The sequence below is a fragment of the Delphinus delphis genome, chromosome 6, assembly GCF_949987515.2.
Source record: "Delphinus delphis chromosome 6, mDelDel1.2, whole genome shotgun sequence".
In the NCBI taxonomy this organism is placed as follows: domain Eukaryota; kingdom Metazoa; phylum Chordata; class Mammalia; order Artiodactyla; family Delphinidae; genus Delphinus; species Delphinus delphis.
The window spans coordinates 107246791-107268358 of NC_082688.1; the positions used below are offsets into that span (position 1 = coordinate 107246791).

General features: G+C 54.4%; 1 protein-coding gene across 1 annotated transcript; it reads right to left on the reverse strand.

Moving 5' to 3' along the window:
- Positions 1-2172: 2172 nt before the first annotated feature.
- Positions 2173-18479, reverse strand: FAM167A (family with sequence similarity 167 member A). The gene is made up of 2 exons (XM_060013614.1): positions 17858-18479; positions 2173-2436 (listed from the first exon to the last, which is right to left on the reverse strand). Exons 1-2 carry the CDS (start codon positions 18224-18226, stop codon positions 2173-2175), a joined length of 633 nt encoding a protein of 210 aa, XP_059869597.1. The 5' UTR covers positions 18227-18479.
- Positions 18480-21568: the final 3089 nt, after the last annotated feature.

A 21568-nucleotide genomic window follows, 5' to 3' on the forward strand; every position in this document is an offset into this window, starting at 1 on the left:
CTAAATTGCCCAGTTGACTCCAACTCAACTGGGTTGACGAAATTCAGGTAAACCACTCAGCTGTGGCCGGACCCAGCTTTTTTAGTTACTGTAATGACTGGTTCCTAGAAAGAAAACTAATCAGTTTGGCCCTCTTTTCAGTTGTGGAATGCGCTTGCCTGTGTGGGTTCAAGCGTGTGTATGTGCACGTCTCTGAAGAGTGAGCGTGTGTGCAGGCTGGCCGGCCACCTCAAGACCTCAAGGGTTCTTCTGGAGGACGGCTGGTGGGCACGCCTCTGTAGGACTTGGCAGCGCTCAGACAGAACCCCTGAGGAGAGGCATCAACTAACTAGAGAAAACCTCCCTCCTTCCTGCCTGGGGAGGAGCCGGCCTGAGGAGGCCTAGCCTTCCACCGAGGGCTTCTTCATGGACAAACGCTCTGCGCCTCAGACTTCTGCCACTGCTCAGAGCCGAAGGAAAAACAGATCTTGGCTACGTGGTAATACCGTCTTTGAAGGAAGCGTAAACCCTCCGGCTCTTGGAAGCCACAAGAAAACACCAAATTCTTTTCTAACTAGGGACCGACCATCCACAAACTCCCACTCCTGGCCCACAAGAGAAAAGCAACCGCTCCCCAGTGTGGGTCACGGTGTGTGTGTGTGAGCATGCCTGGGCCCCATTGAAATTCTACAGGAAGACGAAGCATGAAAGACAGAGCAACAGGACGCCTCACATCGACAGTGGAACCCGGACGCAGTAGGACTGGTAACTCGGCGGGGGGGGGGGGGCGGGGGCGGGGGCGGTGACGGCGCTGAGTGAGTGGAGAGTGGCAGTTGGCAGTCCGTGGGTTTGGCAAAGCATTAGTACCGTCTTTGGAGTTCAAGTTCATGGATACGTGATCTGTGTAGCGTAATTAACAATGATTATTATTAACACATCAATATTCTACAGCCTTTAAAGAGCCGCGGAGCCCGAGGGAGACCACTCCCCTCCCCGGCCTCACTCCCTTATGACGCAGAGGGCTCGGCTAGATGGGTCAAAGGTCAGCCCACCCCCCACCCCCCCCCCCCCCCGCACGGGGCGTTCTACTGGGGTAACTTCCTAACTTGCTGAGGTCTCAGTCCTTACCTTGCCGATCCTCCCACTTGTCTTGAGGGAGAATCTTCTAAAATCAAACCCTGAACCTCTGTACTTGACCTACCCACTGGCTTCGCCATTTGGACAAAAATCAAACAGTTATTGACAAGTTAGCCACAGGTTAGTAACAGTCTGATTCAGTTAAAATTAGTTGTTTAAGTCAGGCACAGAATCTCAGTGGAGGCTCAGGGCGAGCTTCTGGGGAGGGCACGAAGGTGACGGAGGTGACACCGTCGGAATACACCAGGAGGCCTCTGCTGCCCCCCCCCTCCCCGGGGAAATCCACTCCTAGGTGCTCCCCAGGGTTGTAGCGTGGCAGCAAAGGGGCTCTTTGGAGGTTGGGACTGGTGTGCGTGGCCAGAACGGGCAGCAGAGGGCGGGTGTGCCTGCTCCCCCCCAGCTACACTGGTGGGACCACACACACTGGAAACAGTGTACCCCGCACTTGTAGGGCCGAGGTCGGAGACCTCATCCGGGGCACTGGCTGCGGCTCTGGCGCCTGCTTCCCCGAGCTCCACGTGTTACTCCTTTTGGTCTTCCTTTGCTGGTGGGTCCCTGTCGAGGCTGCTGAGTCACCCACTTAGGGTGAATTTGAGCCAGTACTTAGAGGACAGCAACAGTGACATGGGCGCGGCTAACATCTAATCACCTCCCCCTGGGGGTCGGTGCACCTGGGGAAGCCTTCTGCAAGAATCACAGCTTTGGTCCCCCTTTGGGTTCCCAGGTCATAGCACCAGTGATTCCGGAAACAGGAATGTGGGTCACTAAGGGGAGGATGAGACGTGTGCCCTGGGGACCCAGGTCTCACTGAACAGCGGATGCGGCAGCCCTTCTGCAGGACTCTTTGGGTATTAAACCAGGGCCAGGCATGGGGACACTGAGCTCCACAGCTGGGCCCTGAGAGCACGTGTCACAGGTCCCGGGGACGCCCTGCCTCCGGGGAGACCCGCTCGGGTAGCTGGGCCTCAGCTTCCTTCCCACGCCCCGCCCCCCGCCGCCCCCCACCGTCCACCTCCCAAACCCTCATTCCGGCTCCACCGCCCCGTTTAGGGCTTCTCAGCACAGAGAAAACCTGCGGGAGTTGATGTTCATCTTGGTGACCCCAATGAGCTTGAGTGGCGCGGAGAGACTGAAGGAGGAGGCGAGCGGGGCATCGCAGAAGAGGTCGGACAGCTCGTCCCGCTCCTCCAGCTCGTAGGTGGCGTCGTTGAGCATCCGCCGGTGGAGGTCGCAGGTCTGCTCGATCTTCAGCTTGTGGATGTCACTGCGCAGGCGCATGAGCTGCCGGGCCAGCTGCTGGTCCTGAAGCCGCATCTCCGTCTGCAAGGGAAGATGGGGGAGGCATCAGCGCCGAGCTGGGCCGGGGAGAGGGGTGGGGGGTCGGTGCTTCAGCTCCATAGTCCCGGACGGGCCCAGGCCCGTTAACAGGAGACCTAATGAAGGGCTTGCATCACCATTTGGGGTCCACCTAGAGAGAGTAGCCCGTTCCCAGCTCAGGGAGGTGAAAAGACACAGAGAGTGAGGTGACAAATAAGGATGTGCTTGGCAAACAATCCTTTGTGCTAAGCTAGATACTGTGTCAAAATCCTTCTGGAAGACATGCGTGTCAGTCCTGGCTTAAAGGTATTTCCAGCTGTCTCTCTGTTTACAGATATATATATATATAAATGGAGTAAGGGTATAAAGAATTGCACGGGAATGATAAACACCAAATTCAGGCGTCATTTCTGTAGCGCAGTGGTTATCACGTTTGTCCAGATTCAGGAGCACGGTTGCCTTTGGGCAGGAAGCAGTGACTGAACTTGGGGAAGGTATTCAGGGGCTTCAACTCTATTGATGATGTTTTGTATCTTATGTTGGGTGGTGGGTATGCCGTCACATTGTTTTTTAAACATTTAAGAATGTCTGCATTCTTAAGAATGTCTGTCTTAAATGCATTTTAAACATTTAAGAATTCGGCCTTGGAACCAAGTGCATTTTGGGGTAGAAAAATTAGCGACTTCACCAGTAAGCATTTCATTGCTCTGTTTTCTCTCTTCCATGTTTTGATGTACTTCTACAGATCTCTCTTATACAGAGTTTATAGGTGAGAAAAACCAAGATAGAAAGACTTGCCCGGGGATCAGCAAAGTGTTTAATGGAAAACGGGGTTAAAATTCATAGCGTCCTGTTCATTAGTTTACTTCTCAATCCTTGGGCATCACAACCCAAATGTATTGCCAATCAGAAATTGTATTGATCTAGAATAGTGCCAAATCAACGCTGGCGGGCTCACCAGAGGGCAGCTGGTCATTCATTCACTTATTTGGAGCCTCCAGCCATGCCTAGAACTGGGCTAGGTGCTGCCTAAGCCCTTCTGTAGGAGATGGGGGTCCAATTCGTCTGAAAGCCAGTGCCGGCTCACACCACTGCTTTATTTAATATGGTCTTCTGTGAGTTTGCCTTGAACCACTTCTCTTTGGGGTATCCTGTAATTTGAAGATGGTTCTCTTTGAAAGCTAGGAACCCTACGGCTCGGATCTGAACCAAGGCATTGGCCTCAGGGATTGCATCTTCAATCTGAAAAGATCCTTTTAAGTTGGAGAATTTCAGTTTTGAGCAGGTGTCTGGAAGTACCTGTGAGATGTGGTCAGCAGGGAGGCCTGGTGGGGGGAAGGGGCCATTTTTCTATGGCCAGTAGGTCTGGTCCAAGGTCAGAGAACAATTTAGTGTTGAAAACCCATCAGAGTCAGCTGAAAGGTGTGTGGGGGGTGGTTTGATAGTAAGGCATCTGTCTGTCCTTGGGCTGGACAAAGGCCACCTCGGTGGAGACACCTCACACGCCCATTGAGCTTGGAGGCGTTCGCCTCTGCATGAGGGGAAGGAAACGGCTTCCTGTGGGGAAGGTGATGCATGTCCCTCCACTTGTTGGAGCCCAACACCAGAAGAGGCTGATCATTCTGTTTCCTCACTAAGCTTGGTCCTGAGGGCCCACCACAGCGTGAGCAGCCCACCCTAGGACTGGCTTGCAAGACGTATTTCGTTATGACTCATGAATGTAAATCCACGTTGCACCTGATGCTCAAAGACACAGTGTTTGTTCCAGGGCTACAAGGAAAAGCAGCAGCGTTGGCCCCCTTCCCACCTACTCTGTGGGCCACACAGGAATTTTCCAAGGGGGACTCCACACTTAAACCCTAAACTGAGTCCCCGCTTAAGAGGTAACTCCACTGTAGTCAAGCCAAATCCATATAGAAATGAGTTTTCTCAGCCCCCGAAGAAACCTAAGCAAAACGTACAGGGCTAAGAGGCTTTTTTCCCCCCAGGATTTTTTCAATTGTGTCAAAGTACACAGAACATAAAATTTTACCCTCTTAACCATTTTGAAGCGTACAGTTCAGTGGCATTAAGTACTTTTCCATTGCTGTGCAGCTGTCACCACCAACCATCTGCAGAACTCTTTTCATCTTGCAAAATTGGAGCTCTGTCTCCATTAAATAATAACTCCCCATTTTCCCTCCCCCCAGCCCCTGGCAATCACTATTCTACTTTCTGTCTCTGTGAGTTTGACTATCCAATTACCTTGTGTAAGTGGAATCAGTACAGTATTTACCGTTTTGTGACTGCCATATTTCTCTCAGCATAATGGCCTCAAGGTTCATCCACGTTGTAGCACATGTTGGAATTTCCTTTCTAAGCCTGAATTACATTCCACGGAACGTATACATCGCCTTTGGCTTATCCTTTCATCCATGGATGGATGTCTGGTCTGCTTCCACCTCTTGGCTCTCGTGAATAATGCTGCTATGAGCACAGGTGCACAGTACGTGTTCAAGTCCCTGCTTTCACTTCTTTTGGAAGTATACCCAGAAGTGGAATTGCTGGATCCTATGCTAATACTATGTTGAATTTTTTGAGGACCCGCCATACTGTTCTCTGCACCATTTTACTGCAGCCAGTAAATATTTTTATTCCAGCCAGTCCAGAGGCAGGAGTCAGCCCCTCTTTTAATTCTCCAGGAAATCACTAGCGATCCATGGGACTCGGATAAAGAGACATCACTCGGATAAAGAGACACCACCTACACACTTAGATTCTTCTGTCCTGAGTTTCCCGACCGCCACCCTCCCTGATGCCCCCTTTCTAGCCCCTCCCCACTCTCAGAGCCTCACCGCCCCTCACGCCTCCTTATCCCTTCAAGCAAAACCCAAGAAATCTCCCTCTTCCTCTTGCAGAGCAGCTTGATGACCACCTTTAGTTACTTCTTCCCTCCCTTGGGGTTTCACCTTCCACCTTAGAAACAACCAGCCTCTCCTAAGAGCCATTCTTATCTGACTCAGAGAATCAAACACGTTGGCTACAGCCAAGCTATTGCAACAGGGCCACGGGTCAGCTGCCACCCCCGTGGTGTGTGTATTTTCTCACCCCGTGGCAACACACCCTTTCACCAAATACTATACCGCAATTAGAGGATTGCTGGAGTTACAGGCAGCGCCTCTGAGAATCCTACAAGTAACTTTACCCTGCAGAGGCAACAGGCCACCCTGGGAGGGGGGATTGAAATCGGCATATCCCACAGCTGAGCCTTTGCCAGGGAGAGCATTAAACTCATGTTGATAGCTGAGTCACCAGGGCCAGGTTTTAGGGCCAGCATCTAAGTCTTTTTAATAAAGGCTCAAAACTTTATTGGGCCCTGCCCAATTTCAACATTCTGCACCTAGGCCTGGAGAGAAAGGTCCTACATGGTGAAATTCTTACTTTTCTTTGGCCAATATTGTTGTTTATATGGTGCATTACTTATGATCTATTTGCTTCTTACAGCTCTTGGAATGGACAGTATCCAGGCAGACAGGAAAACAAAAATCCCAAGGTGATCAAGGGCATTTTGTTCAATCCCGATTTCTGAGGCTGGAATCTAAGCTATCCCAGCCCAACAGCCACAATGAGCCTCTGATCGATGCTGAAGAGAAACTGGGTATAAAATCCAGGCCGTTTTCTCGGACCATGCTCCCTTCTCTATGAGACTTCATCTTGAACCATGGAAAGAGTTTTCATAACCTGTCTCATGACTTAACTCAACTAAACGTCCAGTTATTGTTTTAATCAGCATTGTGTAGAAATAGAAGCCTGGATAAACCATGATTCGTTATTTGATCTTGGGTTTGGCCTCTGAGAAAGAGCCAGAGACGTGCTGTGAGGAAAGACCGTGAGGGTTGTCACTGAGGTGTGCTGCTGGATGACAACCTCAGATGCTGGGAAAATTTAATTTTTTTTTTCAAATACGTCCTAGAAACCAAACTGGGTTTGTGAATTGATTTCCAGGGGATGCCGTTGACTCAGGCAGAGGCTGGAACATGTTTTTCGGCCTCCGCTTGCTCTGCAGCCCCAATCTTGGTGCTGGGGCAGGGACAGGCTGAATCTGGGTTCTCCTGATGCCCCTGGAGCCATTGTCTGCTGGGAGGGAAAGTCGGAGCAGAGCCCCAGAGCCAGGACAGAGAGCAGGGGGTGCTTCAGGCCCCAGCAGGGACTCTCCGTCGCCAATGGCAAGAGTCAAGCTCTACATACTATATGATAAAGTCTTCGGTTTGCAAACTTGGAAGGTCCTAGGCCAAGCTGCCGCCTGCACAGGGGAGGCTGACCTTTGGGAAGGACAGGGTGGTGCCTTCTGAAGGCCCCCAGGGCTGCCCCCAGAGGCTCTGGGTTCTGCTTTGGTCTGAATCTTTGTGTCCCCCTCAAATTCATATGTTGAAACCCTAAAGCCCAATGTGCTGGTATTAGGAGGTGGGCCTTTGGGAGGTGATGCGGCCAGCGGGTAGAGCCCTCACGATAGGATTACTATTCTTATGAAGAGACCCCAGGGGGCTTCCCTGGTGGCGCAGTGGTTGAGAGTCCGCCTGCCGATGCAGGGGACACGGGTTCGTGCCCCAGTCCGGGAAGATCCCACATGCCGCGGAGCGGCTGGGCCCGTGAGCCATGGCCGCTGAGCCTGCGCGTCTGGAGCCTGTGCTCCGCAACAGGAGAGGCTGCAACAGTGAGAGGCCCACGTACCGCATTAAAAAAAAAAAAAAAAAAAAAGAGACCCCCCAGAGAGTCCCCTCGTCCCTTTCCATCATGTGAGGACCCAGCGAGAAGTCTTTAACTCGGAAGACGACCCTCCCCTGACCATGCTGGGACCCTGACCCCAGACTTCTAGCCTCCGGAGCTGTGATAATTGAATGTCAGTCGTTTATCAGCCACCCCGTTGGAGATGGTTTGCTGCAGCGGCCTGAATGGATGAAGACAGTCCCCAGTCCAGCCTATAAGGAGACGAGTGGCCCGGGGCAGGAGATGTGACCCCTTTGTGGAAAGAGGATGCTCGTCACCTCCCCCCACCTCATAAGGTTGCATCCTGGACATGAGGGAGCCCTAGAAGCCGTACACCCAAGAAAGGAATTTGTGAGAGGGGAGAGACGGGAAAGACAGGCCTAGATGAGCACACCCACATTCACTTGTCAGCCTGCACCTCAGCACCCTTTCACGCCTCCCTGCCCCCCTCCCACTCTCTGCACTCAGCCCTGCAGCCAAGAGGCCAGCAGCCAGGTTTCTCCCCTTCTTCAAACCTTTCAAAGGTACAACCGGCCCTCCTGGCTCCCTTGCTCTCTCCAGCCTTGAACTCCCATTCTGAGCCCCTGGTGCCTTGTGGCAGCCACGCTGGGTCTGTGTCCCCTCCCCCAGAACCACTCCTTCCCACGCCATCATCCACGTGCCCAGCTCAGCCCTTGCCCCCCAACCCTGCAGGCTGGGTGACACCCCAACCGTAGGTACCTCTTACGGCAACACCTACACACAGCATTGCCTGTCTCCTCACCAGACAGTAAAACACGCAGGAGAGATCAGGCCTGGTGCTCAAAAGGCATGGCTGAGGTGGAAACACAAGTTGGAATAAAGTAATATATTTTTTAAGTTAAAAAAAAAAAAAAGGCATTGATCGAATGAATGAATGAATGAATTCAATTCTCCTAGAGCCAGGTCTTGATTTTACACAGGTGGGACAATCCTAGGACACCATCCCTGACTTTCCCACCCAGGCTGCCCTCCAGGCCTGGGGAGAGGCCTCGAGTAGAATGAACAGAGCATCGGCTTGTGGGTCCAAAGTCCTTCACCACCACTCACTGGAGGTGCCCCTCTCGGCAAGTTGCTCAAGCTGCCTGAGCCTCAATTTCCTCATCTGTGAAATGGGTGCAATAATAATGCCTGCCTGTTCTGAGAATTAAATAAATAAAACATATATAAGACACGTGGTCCAGGACACGGGGTTCCACAAATATTAGTTCCACTTTATCCATTCTTCATAGAGCTAAGCCGTCAGTTATTTTTTCTTATTTCCCATACGACATTCTTATCTCTCCTACTAGGTTTAGGAGTTCTGGAGGACAGTGTGATTCTCCTTCGTTCCCCAACTGCCTGGAGCAGAACTAGTCACCAGCCCATGCTTCCCACACACTTTGGGGGTGATTGCTCACACCTGACACCTGTGTCGCCCTTCCCATTGTTATCAATACCAAGTACGGCCGGCTGGGCTGATAGGGCTGTACTGGCATCTCCTCACCAAGTGGTCTGTCCAGAGTCACAGAGCCAGGAACACCGAAGCACCTCAGCATTTGCCGTGGAGGCATCTCCCAGGCAGGGGTGTCCTCAGCTTGGACACGATGGGTTCAGGCCCGCAGGGTGGGCTGGGAACTTCCCCAACTTCCCTGCCACTGCCCTGGACAGCAAGTGGGGGCCTTGCTGGGCAACGGCTAGCCCCAGGATGGTGCTCCCCTGTGCCAGGCTGCTGGAGTGGGGCCCACAGCACAGCTATTCCCCCTGAGCCCCAAGCAAGACTGCAGGGAGGGCTGGCCCCCCGCCTCTCCTGCTAGGGTGTCTCTAGACGAGAGAGTAGACAGAGACGAGACGCCCCCGCCCCCGCACTTCCTGCTCTGCCTTGAGCTCCTTGGGTTGCCTTCTGAACTTCCACCTGCAGGGAGCGCCCACCAGCACAGGCAGGAGTAGCACTTCATTAAGGGGTTGCGTGGAGATCAGCTCTAGCCAGGGCCCTTGTCACATGTGATGGAACAGGGCTGAGGTGCCTGGCATCCTTAGGGAGCCCCCAGAAGACCCCTGGAGCACCTGTGTGGGGACTTCTAGACTTTTCTTGGGCTCTGGGCTCCCCGGCTTGGAAACGGATGGGCTGGGAGTTTCACGTCTGACACCAAGTGAGCCCAGGAACCAGCCAGGAACCCTCACTGCCCAAGAGTCAGGAAGCGAGCCCTGTGGAACTAGGTCTCCTATGAGTGATTAAGGTGCCCCTGCACCTGCAGTTCTATATATAGATTCCCACCTGTGCCTTCCAAAGGAAGTGAAGCAAATCTGTTCTCTGCAAGTGTGAGCAAGGCCATTAGCTCTCCCAAGTCATTTCACGCTCCGTTACCCTGGAACCTGCCTCCTCAGAGGGAATAATGGTTTGGGCTTCACCCCGGGAGGGGCCTCACAGCAGCCTCAGTGCTGGGCTGGACTCAGAGCCCATCTCAGGAGGGTGTCTGCTGTGCCCGTGGGGCGTCCGTGACCTGGCTCCCCTTCACGTGCCAGAGCTAGGGGGTGAGCCCGAGCACACCCTGGGTGCTCAGGAAAACTCGGGGACTGCTAAGCGCCATGCAGTGTGTCCAGCACCGACGTGGGGCCGCCGGCCGAGCGTGGGAGAGGCTAGAGAGGGCAGGGGGAGCCCCCGAGCAGCAGCTGCTAGTGGACACTCGCAGGACCTCTCCACCCATCTCCGTCTCTGGCTGAAAAATGAAGGCTCACCACCCCTTGGGTTCCTTCCTGCTTGAGCACCGACGGCTCCGTCCATAGTTGTAACCAGCACTGCGCGAAGCAGTTGCTCTGGCAGGAGGAGGCTTTGTCCTCCTCAGTCCCTGTGCCGGGGGTGGGGTGGGGAGCCCGGCCTGCGGGGAGCCACGTGGGAGGTAGAGAAGCCAGGGCCGCCTGCCACCCGGGCCCCTCCCTGGCTCCTGGGCACCTTGGGGCCTGGCCTGGCCCTGCCAGCAGTCGGGAGCGGTGCCCCCCGAGTGCCAGACCCTCGGTGCAGCTCTGGAAACCATCTCCCGGCTGCCGAGGGCTTAGCCACCTGGAGGGAGCCTCGGTGGCCTTTCCCTGGCTTTTGTCAGCTTGCTGGCTGAGTCTGGCTCACGCCTGAGCCTGGGGACACGGCCAACACCTCGGGGCAGTGCCGGCTTTTCAGCCCCTGGAGGAGCCCTGGGGCAAGGGTGGGTCCAGAGCCTGTAAAATAACACACCCCTCGGAAACAGACAGTCCAGCCCAGGGGCACCTCGGGCCGTGAACAGTCCCGAGACCCTGTGTGCCACCCTCTGTGTCAGGATAACGAGTGTCCTTCTCAGAGGCAGGAGAGTGCCTGAAAGAGTGTAGAATCGGGAAGCATTGGAGAACGACGGCCCAGAGTTCCAGGAGTTGAGACAGCGAGTTGACTGCTCAACTCACGAACTACGTCTGAGGTGTTGACGGCCCAAAGCCTCGTGAAGCACGATGCGCCTTCACCTCTTCTGACCTCGGGAGCCCCTGGCTGGGCAGCAGGGGTTCTGAGGCCAGCAGATCTGGGCTCCAATTCCTGCTCTGCTGGTTGACCACAGGCGAGTCACTTTACCTCAGTTTCCTCACCCATAAAATGGGGGTGGTGTTAGTGCCAGCATAGAAGAGGCACATGGATGTGCGTGCATAGTGCCTGCCCACCTCGGGAGCCCAGCAGGTGCCCTCTGCCCTCTGTGCCCGCCTCGCTGTCCCGTCACAACCCCCTGCCGGGTAGGATGTATAATCTCCGCTTTACAATGACAAAACCGAGGGCCAGGCTAACGGGGTTTCCTAAACTCACACAGCCAGGATGAGGTAGAACTTGACTGGACGTCTAATCTAGTTACAAACTGCATGCTTTGCCGACTCCACCTGTGACCAGTTACGGGCCCTGTCACATTAGAATCACCTGCAGGCACATGTGAAGTCCCAGCCTTACGGCATCTGAATTTCCACAGAGGGCTGGGAGCCTGATCCAGCGGTTACTACACACTAGCCTGGAGGGTGGTTACCACAGCTGGGAGGGTGCCCCTCCGAGGAGCTGGGTTTTAATTATCACAGGACAATGGGAATGGGAATAAGGAGAAGGCTAATGTCAAGCCTTGGAGACGTGGATCTGGTTGCTAAGGAAGTTAGGGATGTGTACTTCCTTTGGTTAATTTCAAAGTCCACCGTACCTGGCCCTCGGTGACCGCTCCACATGGGCCTCACACCCCAAAGCATTTGGGGACTACATTTACTGTTCCTCTAGCATAGCTCTTGTCTCACGGTGTCACTGTTTACATGTTTGTCTCATCCACAAAGGGGGGGCCCCATAAAGACAAGGGCCCTGTCCCCACCGGCACCAGCACCTAAGCCCAGGCATTTGGTCAACACAGCTCGTACTGAACGAACAAGTTGGATCGAAGGACGCCCGCCTGCCTCTTACAGCCCCAGGACCACCTCGCGCTGTTCTTCTGGTTAAGTGCGGCCATCAGGCCTCTGGCCCCGCCCTCTCCCATCCTCTTCTCTGCATTGCAAGGTGGCCAAGAGATGGAAAGCAGGCAGGATCTCCTGATTCGGAGCCACCTTCATCCCACTGGTCCCACCTAATGCCGAGTGGGGGATGTCTAGCAATGGCAGATCCCATTTTTTATCTTTTTCTAGGAGATCCGATGCCTTATTTAACCTGGAAGCTATGAGGGGAGGCATGTGTGCCAATTACACTGGCAAGAAGAGGACCTTAGTTCTTTCCCGTCTTTTGTCTTTTACTTTTATAATCTTTTTTTCTCCCTAATCATATATATTTCTATTTTAGAAATTTCAGAAACTACAGAAAAGTCCAAAGGATAACATCAGCTCCCAGAAATAAAGGTCATTGATGTTTTGGAGTATTTCCTTTGTAGGCCCCTTTGTTTAGCAATTCTTTAGTAACTGCTAAAGGGCGGTATCTGGCCAGATTAACGAGATAGGCTCCGCCCCCCCCCCCCCCCCCCCCCCCCCCCCCCCCGCCGCCGCAGGAGTGGATGGGTGGAAAGCCCCTGCTATGCAGAGGAGACCTAGCCTCGGGCAAAGTGACACCTGGGCTAGAAACTCTAGTGCATCAAACCCCAGCTCAGCCAGCAGCCCCCTGGGTAGCTCTGAGCAAGGTATTATCCTCATTATGGACCGGGCATGGCTGCCCCCATCCCTGGCATAGGGTTGTTATGAGGCGTTGCTAATAACTCTCTGTGACCCCTTACACATGTCCCGTTCTAAAATCAAGGCCTGATTTTTTTTTTTTTCAGCCGTGCCATGATCTTAGATCCCCGACCAGGGATTGAACTTGTGCCCCCTGCATTGGAGGGTAGGAGTCTTAACCACTGGACTACCAGGGAAGTCCCCCCATTCTGAAATCAGCAGAGTTTCAAATGCAGGCTTTTTGACAACTCATGGGCCCACTGATTTGAACATCTGATGTGAGCACCTGTACCTAGTACAAAGGAAAGAGATCTGGGTCCAGAGCCAGGAGATGCAGGTCTGTGTCCTGGCTTAGCCACACCCTTACATGTGACCTTGGGCAAGTCACTTAACCTCTCTGACTCTCGGGCTCATCATCTTTCTGAGCCTCAGTTTTCTCATCTGTAAAACGGGAATAGCAAATACCTCCAAGCCGTCTCACTCAGATACTGTATGTAAACGTGCCTTGAGGACCATAAAATGCTCCCCCAGATGGGCGGGGTTAACGTGGCTATCACCCTCACGCCTCTCACCTCCATCCCCATCAGAAGATGCTCAGTGAGCTCGAACTGTCATTCAGCAGCAGTGGATAACACTGGCCTCAGAGGGCTGTGCCCGGACACACCAGTCACGTGCTTGTCAAGCGGGCGGCACAGGCAAGAGAGGGTTAACCCGGAGAGGCCAGCTGGGTCCAGGGCTACGGGCCTCCTGCCATGGCAGGCCTTAGAATAATTAAAACTTGTCAGATTTCCTTTCCCTTTTTCTAACAACCATGAACACCTTTTTGGGGGGGGGCTCTGTCTGTGGGGATCAAACACCTGCATGAGGCTAAAAGAAAAATACCTGTTGACGCCAGGGATTCTCGCCGCAAAGACAACGCCTTAGGGAGCTGGAATGTTCTGTTTTGGTTTTAGTTTTGGCACCGCACAGGCCAAGTAGACGATTTCTCCTTTTTCTTTATCCTTCATGTTGGCAAGGGGAGCGTTTTAGCAGGACTAAAGAGAGAGGCAGAAGGGAGTGTCCCTCTTTCTCTTGGGCTGCAAGCTCTGCGGCCCAACGCAATCAGAGGTTTGTGACCTGTTCTGAATTTCAGGCTCAGCAAGAGGGCTGAGACCCACAGCTTCAGGGCCACATCCTTTCTAGCTCACCCCTTCCTGAAGCATTGCCCCAGCCCCACTCCAGGGCCCTTGGACCTAGTGAGGCTACCCTGAAGGTGGAAAGCTGGAGGCTGTGGCATCGGGCAGCGGGAGCAGCCTGGATCAAGCAGAGCTGCAGAGGGCCACTTCGCTAGGCTCTGAGTCGGTCTCCCCAGTAAACGATGCTGGGTCTCAGCCTGGGGAGTCAGGCGGCCCGAAGCTGCCGAGCACAGAGGCGGCAGCCCTGCCTGCCGTGGCCGGATGGTGACACCTTTCCTGAATACACAGGGAGCTGAAGGTCAAGCCTTCCTGGCTGAAGGAGCACTGCCAACAGGGCTTAAGGATTCCCACCTTCCTTGTACCCCCAACATGTTACTCTGAAGGAAAACCCTCTACGTGCAGGTCCCTGGGGGTGTCAGGAGTGACTGCACTTTCCCTGCAGTGAAAGCTGAGAGGAAGGGTGGACCCGGAGGGAGCTGCTAGGACCCTCTCTGGCCTTGGAAATAAGCCGAGATTCAGGCAGTCACTCTCTGCCTTTGAGCTAACCTCCTAGGAGATAGGGTTGGACCGCCCATCCTTCCAGACCCGACATCGCCTGCCTCTAGAAGGGTCAGCGCTGTCAACAAGAACCTCGCTGGTTTCATCAACGGCTCCGGTATAAGCCCTTGATGGTCAGAGACCCGTTCAGGGCACAAACCCACGACTGACCCCGAACTCCCAGCCAGTTGAGTACGGCATCATGTGGGGCAAACAGCTACACAGTTGACTGAATTACAGATGTTTCACGTTTCCTTGGCCACACCAAGAGAAAAGACAAATTTGCACACGGGTCTGATAAATTGGTAGAGAGAGCCTGCCCCGGTATAGAGAAAACTTGACTCTGGGCTTAAAATAAAACAAAGGTTATTTGAAACCACTTTTGAAATCACTATTTTTAAAAAACAGGTTAATTTGTAATGACACCTTCAGTGAGTTAACAGATGATGAATTAGGGAAAACAATGACCTGAAGTTTAATGTTTCGACTGAGAGTCAAAACAGGAGCGTGGGCGTGTTGATCAAATGTTCGACTCTGTTTTCAAGTTAGTCAAAGGATTTTATAGGTCGCCTTTGTTACTGTTTAATCTCAGAAGCGGGCAGAACTGCACATTTCAGTTGGCCTGCCTGCTGGTCTGCGTTTGGGCTGCTCTGACCTCAGACTTAAAGTCTTCTGAACTAATTCAGCTCTTGGACCATTCGGTGTGGGACGATGTGGCTTCATCCCCGGAGCCCACTGGCTGAGCCCAAGCCCAGAGGACAGTTACAGCAGGGACAGGGTTTAGGGCACAGGCTTGGGGACCCTTGGGGGCTCCCTCTGAGGACCCTTCTTGGTTCTCTGACCCCAGTCTTGCCTGCCTTTCAGTCCTTGATTCTCAAAGTGTGGTCCGTGGACCAGCAGTACAGCAAGCACTACCTTGGCGCTTGTTGGAAATTTGGAATCATGGACCCCATCCCAGACCTGTAAGATCAGAATCTTCATTTTAACAAGATCAGAATCTTCCCATTAGAGTTGGAGAGTCTTTGCTCTGAGAGTTTCTCTACCTGCAGCTGGAGGAGGCCTGCCCGATGGGGCCCTGTGGGAGGGACACCTCTCACCCCCTGCCTTTCTCCCCAAAGCTGTACTCTCACTGGTGAAGGCTGAGTTCACCAGTTATTAGTCATATAATTCTAGGCAGGTCGTCTGACTCTACGAGCCTCAGTTTACTCATCTGTATAATGGAGACATAACAGCAACTGCACAGGTCTGCTGTAGGAACAAAAGAGACCACAGCGTGAGGGCTGGACTCTCAATTTTGTTTCTCCCTCTGCCTCACCTATCGACTGCCAACATCTTTGTGAAGTCATGGCACAAAATCAACTGCCTTTGGAAGACACTATGTAGTACAGTGGCTAAGAAGAGCCTGGGCGAGGCAACCAGACAGGCCACTGGTCAAATTTCTACCCTCTCACTTTTTGCTACATTCCCCTCTGAGCCTCAGTTTCCTCTTCTGTAAAATGGGGCAACAGGAAGGTGATGTGACACTCAGAAGAGCTAAGTCATGCATGTGAAACACCTGGCACACGGTAGTCACTCAGTTGGTAACAAATCTTGATATTATTATTATTATTATGCTTATTACCCACCTTTGGCAGCACAGAGAAGTGGCATGGAAAGGGGGAAAATACGCAAATATAAAGCATTATTAATAATGCCGATGTTCACTGTACTTATTTACAACAGCCTTAGGCACCCACGTTAGTCCTGACGATTAACGCTCCTCTCCCTGCCTGTGGAGTATGACTCCATACGTCACCCCCGGGTGCCCTTGGCCTGATCCACCTTCCTCCCCTCAGCCAGTGCACTCCGGCTGGGGCACTTCGCGCTGCTTGGCTTGCAATGGGCTTGGCAAGAAAAATGAGCACGGCCTGTAGGTCTATGGCAGAGGTTCTCAACCCAGGCTGCACTTTGAGAATAGCTTGAAAAACTACTGACGCCCGGGCCCACCCCCAGATGTTGGTTTGACTGGTCTGGGGTGTGGTCTAGGATTTGGGGGTTTCAAGGCTTCCCAGGTAAGTGTAACATACAGCCAGGGTTGAGGGGCGGCTCTCCTCCGGCGGACGTGGGGGACAACTTGAGAGAATGCCCTACTGGTTCACATCCAGGAAATTCCTTCTCTGATTTCCACCCCCAACGGGGACCCGTGCGGGATGCTAACCTACTTAGAAGTAAAAGTCTCCACTCCCAGAAGCCATCAAACCTCAAATGAACCCAATGCCAGCTAATTGAATCCTTGACTGATGGGACTATTTTTTTGTTCCTCTTTATGAAAACAAATCAAAGCAGTGCAGCCTCAAGGATTTAAAGAGCAGCTTCGTGTCCATCCGTCCTCGCCTCTTACACGCCCCGAGAGCACCCAGTGGCGCTGGGGAGTCTGGAGACGCAGCGCGAATCCCCAGCGGCCGCGTCTTCTCTGCAAGCAACTAACACTCCAGTTACCAGTGGAGACGTGTTTTGAGAAACAGTCTCAACATCAAAGATTAAAACCGAAAAAGATGTCTGATTAATCAGATGCTTGAGTCCTTGAGCCCTCCTGGCCCCAGTTCTTTACCTTAACTCACAAGGAATTCCAGGCCCCAAAGGGGATTTATTTTTCAGGATTCTGCCCAGCAAACCAGGCAGGCCTCTGCCTACCCTGCGGGACCAGGAGCTACTGGAGGCTCTGGAAGGCGGTTGGCCCTCGGTTGCTGGCTCACCTGTGGCCAGAGTGGCCCGGCTGGGCAGCTGTGACCCGGGCCGCAGGTGACGGGCTGGGTGGGGCAGGAGTTGAAAGCACACGATTAGCGTCACACCTGGCTCTGCTGAGACACCACCGTGCCCAGGACCAGTGATTCTCCCCCGGGCGACGGGCGCACAGCTCTGCACACCAACCCCCTTCTCATGTGCTGAGCGACGCCCCTGATGGGAGCCTGCTGTGCCCGTGGGCAGAAAAAAGGTCGAGCTGCTGGCCCCGGCTCCCAACGCACGCCCAATGCTCACACTTATTCCACCTGGATGCCCTCCCAGCTGTCACGTCTGGGCAGTTTCCTACTCAGCCCCCGAGCCTCAGCCCAAAGCCTTCACCCCCGCCAGGCCTGATCAGCCACGCTGCCCCTGGGCAGCTCCCTGTACACCCGTCAATGTGGGCAGAGCGCTGCTGGGCTGAGCCCGAGCTGCTTACAGCAGCGCCCGCGCTGCCCTGTGCTTGCCTCACGCGGCCCCGCTGCCCAGAGCGGCGCCGTGGGGCAGGGGGTGGCTGCTGAATGAAGGGCCGCAGGAGCGGCCAGCAGCTTGGGCAGGTGGCAGGGTGACAGGAATTCAGAGAGGAAGAGGGGCAGTCACAGTCCAGGAAGGAGTGTATGGGACTCTGATGCCAGGAGTGGCGCTGGGGACACCTTCAAAACACAGGCTCAGGGGGACTGTCCCGGCAGTCCAGTGGTTAAGACTCCACACTTCCAATGCAGGGAGTGAGGCTTCCATCCCTGGTCGGGGTACTAAGATCCCACATGCTGCAAGGCGTGGCCAACAAACTAAAAATAAAAAACATGGGCTCAGGCTCTGCACAAGCACCTGTGGTTGGGGGCTGATGGGCACATGGACCACATATACCCACACAGTAATGAGGCCCAGCTTTGACTAAACAGGAAAATGTGCCGTTGGGAGGGGCAGAGATGGGGGAGAGACAGAGAGACAGAGGGGTGGAGACAGAGACAGAGACAGAGAGAGAATGGCATCTTTTCTGGGGCTTCCTGGAGGGACAGCCTCTTACTCACCAGTTCCTTCCTGAGCCAGGCTATAGCTTCATCGATGCTCTCGAAGCCCTCCAGCCTGCCCGTGCACGGGGCCCCATCATCCTGGCTGGCCATCCCATGAGGTTGAGGATGCCGCCTGGGCGCTTCTGGGGGGCCTGGGGGCCCCTCTTCCACACAGGCCCGCTGCCCGGCCACCGGCCTCGGGAAGGGCCACGTCTGCTCCTCCAGCCTGGCCTGCCATTCCAGGTAGGAGGGCCTGCGGGTCTCCAGCCTCAGTTTCTCCGTGAGGGCCTTCAGGCTCCGGAGGTGGTCATCGGGAAGCGGGGCTGCGCCTGCCGGCCCTTCTTCCCCACTGGCTGCGTCTTCTCCTCGGCTCTGGGGCACAGACATTCTAGAACCTGCCTGGGCAGCCAGACATGGGAGGTGGTGGAGGGCACCGTGGGAGTCTTGGTGGGTGGCAAGGTCGGGTCCTGCTCTGGAAGGGTCTCACCCAGCTGGGGCCGAGGGTCTCGAGGGCATCGCTAGGACGGGCGCAGCTCCCGGAGTCCAGAGGGAGGAGGGCGAAGCTGCAGTGTCCACCGGAGCAGCTGCAGACAATCTGGGTTTAAGATGCCGTGGGCGCCATGTTTTGCAAGATGCAGGAACAGACAAGCGTTAGCAGGAATCTTTGGAGGCAGCTTTGCCAAGAAGATCTATCAGTGCTGGAGGTGAAGGCAGATTGAAGACCGGAGCGGATGCGGAACAGAGCCCTCTCCTCACAGGGAAGGGCAGGCGGTGAGAAGCTGCTGGCTGGTGTGAGGCCTGCAGGAAGGATTGGAACGATGTCAGTGCTGACCCCTCCCCTTGAGGCGGCCTCAGAAGGCGACACTGAGGCTCAGAGAGGCTCAGACACGGGGCTGCTGACTGCTAGTTCAGGACTGGAAGAGAGGCTACTTCAACGCCCTAAGTCCATGCAAAAAAGTTCATCATAAAAGCGTTGACTTTGTACAGTGTCTCACCATGTATGAAATGTTTCCACCTCTATTATCTCATTTACTCCTCACTGCAAGTCTGTAATTACTTCTTTTTGTCCCCGTTTTACGCAGAGGAGCCTGAGTCTCAGAGGTTAAATGACTCACCCAAGAGCTCTCGCTGATCGGCAAGGACAGAGCCGGTCTCAGGCCTCTCTGAGCGCAGGCTGTCTGGAGGGGCGGAGGGGGTCCCCATGCAGACGCGGGTGAGCCTTGGGTCCAGGCACCCCCTGACCCCGCCCCGCCCCGCCCCGTCCACCACAACCCCGTCCTAGGCTCCAGCCCTCTGGGGCAAGTCCTCCTGCACACTCAGCTTCCTTCCCCAAGAACAGCACCTTATCTCTCAGCTCGTCAGAGGAGGAAGAAAGTAAACCTGCAGCAGCTGAGGGAGATTGTTAAACGGAGCGAGGCTGTGACTCACCTTCTAGAAAGACGGTTCTCACATTCACCTAAAAGGCCCACACGGCAGCGCCTCCCCTGCCGGGGCTGCAGTCTTCTGATCCGCTTTGGCCTTCCCACCCCCAGGGAGGAGGTGTGAGCCAGGCCCTTGCCCCATAATTTGGAGTCACAAGGCAGAGAAATAGCTCTGAGCCAGAATCAGGCCCCGGGCTCCCAGCCTCCATATCCCACGGTGTCTGGCAGGTGGAGATGGGCCATCAGAGTAGGAGACATTTGACTTGGGCCAAGGAGAGGAGCCCTTGGCTTTCAGGGTGAGCTTTAAAAATCTGTGCTGAGGGCGGGCCGCCGTGAAAAAGACTGAATCAGTCTGGAACAATGTCCAAGATAAAGCGTACATGAAACAAAATATATATTCGCAGCCTGGAGAGGATGCCGCCCTTGGTGTGGAAGAGGCGGGGAAGGAAGAGATTTTTATGGACTTGTGTGTGCCTGAGGAGAAAAGCTGAAACTAAGAGTTGTGATTGCTTGTCTGGGGTGACGGGGACCAAGCATGGGGCGATGGTGGGCAGGATGGGCCACCAGGGAGACTGTGGGCTCCTCTCTCACTGAGGCTTGGAGCTACTCAAGAAGAGCTGAGCTTGCTGTCTTTCCGGATGGTTCCTGCAACCCCTTCCTGCAGTGACATCTGACCAGAGGGATGCTCTGAGCCTGGGCCCGGGAATGAGAAGAAATCTTCCACCCCAACCAACGGCAGGGAAACCTAGCTCTTGCCTCCAGCCACACACATGAGAATCCCCTGAGGAACCTCCACAAACACAAGTCCCATGGCCATCCCAGGGGTCCTGATTCAGTAAGTCCGTGGCTGGACTTAGGCATCAGCATATTTTAAAGCTCCCCAAGTGACCTGAGATGACCAGGGTTGAGAACCGCTGGTCTTGAGACAGAAACACTAGACTTGGGATCAGATAGTCTGGCCGTAGGTGCTGCCAGGCTAGCTGAGCCTCAGTTTCCTCACCTGTAAAATGGGGGTGATAATACCAACCTCCTAGGTTTGGGGGAGTGGCACAACTAAGGTTTGCAGGTACCCGCTGCAGGCTTAGCATGCCCTGCAAATCTGGGGTGTTCTCATGGGGGTCTTCTGTGCAGCCTCACCGTCACACAGGCTTCTTAAGAATCTCTCCAAATCTAAAGACCTATTAGCCGCAGTCTGGGGCCCCTCCCAGGCGCCGTCTGCCTCTTTGCTGAGGTGCCAGAGTCTGTTTGGAGTGTGCCGGGGTGGTGTGAACCTACAGGGCGTGCTCCACTGACCAGGAGCGCTGGTTATTTCCAGCGAAGCTTTTTGGAGAGGATCCAGTTGCAGATGAGCCCTGAGATCTGTGAGCAGAAGAAGCTGCTGGGACGTCTGTCTCCCTCCCCCTTTCCGCCACCTGCACCCTGCCTGCAGAGGGAGGACCTGTTAGGAAGGGTCTTCCTTCGGCGCCGCGGGGTAGGGGGCGGTGTGGAGGGGACAGTTACGACTGCCTTCTTGTAGCTGCCTCCTGGGCAGGGGGTGGGGGGTGGGGGAGCTTATTTTAATTAGTGGTTTCTAAATCAGTTCAGAGAAGACCGGCACAAAGGCGTCAGGATGGCTTGGAAACACTGGCGGGAACGCCAGTGCGCTGAGAATCAGCCGTGCTGACCCTTGATCAGCTGAGCTTTAGTGAGTGTGCACGTCCTCTCTCTCCAGCCTCAGAGCTGCCCTGAGAAGCAGGAGGGGTCACCCCATTTTGAGAATGGCAAAATCGAGGCTGGGAAGGTTGAGGGACTCGGGTCAGCCTCTTTCTACTCCAGAGGGCATAGGCCTTGGGGTCAGTCCCCCAGGGTCCCAGTTCTGTGATCTTGGTCATGTGGCTTCATGACCACTCTGTGCTTCTGTGTCTTCTCCTGACAAGTGGAAAGAACCAGGACCAGCTATGTAATTTGCTAGGGTTGGTGCAAAATGCAATCAGGGCGCCTCATTAAAAAGTACTAACTAAAAAGATTTTCCGGCTTCCCTGGTGGCGCAGTAGTTAAGAATCCACCTGCCAGTGCAGGGGACACGGGTTCGAGCCCTGGTCCGGGAAGATCCCACATGCCACGGAGCAACTAAGCCTGTGCGCCACAACTACTGAGCCGTGTGCCACAACTACTGAGCCCGCGAGCCACAACTACTGAAGCTCGTGCGCCTAGAGCCCGTGCTCCGCAACAAGAGAAGCCACTGCAATGAGAAGCCCGCGCACCGCAAAGAAGAGCAGCCCCCGCTCGCCGAAACTAGAGAAAGCCCGCACACAGCAACGAAGACCCA

Coding starts and splice junctions, on each gene's coding strand:
- FAM167A (XM_060013614.1), bottom strand. CDS start 18,226: ATGTCTGTGCCCCAGAGCCGAGGAGAAGACGCAGCCAGTGGGGAAGAA. Junction 2,437..17,857: donor CCTGGCTCAGGAAGGAACTG/GTGAGTAAGAGG, acceptor CTTCCCTTGCAG/ACGGAGATGCGGCTTCAGGA.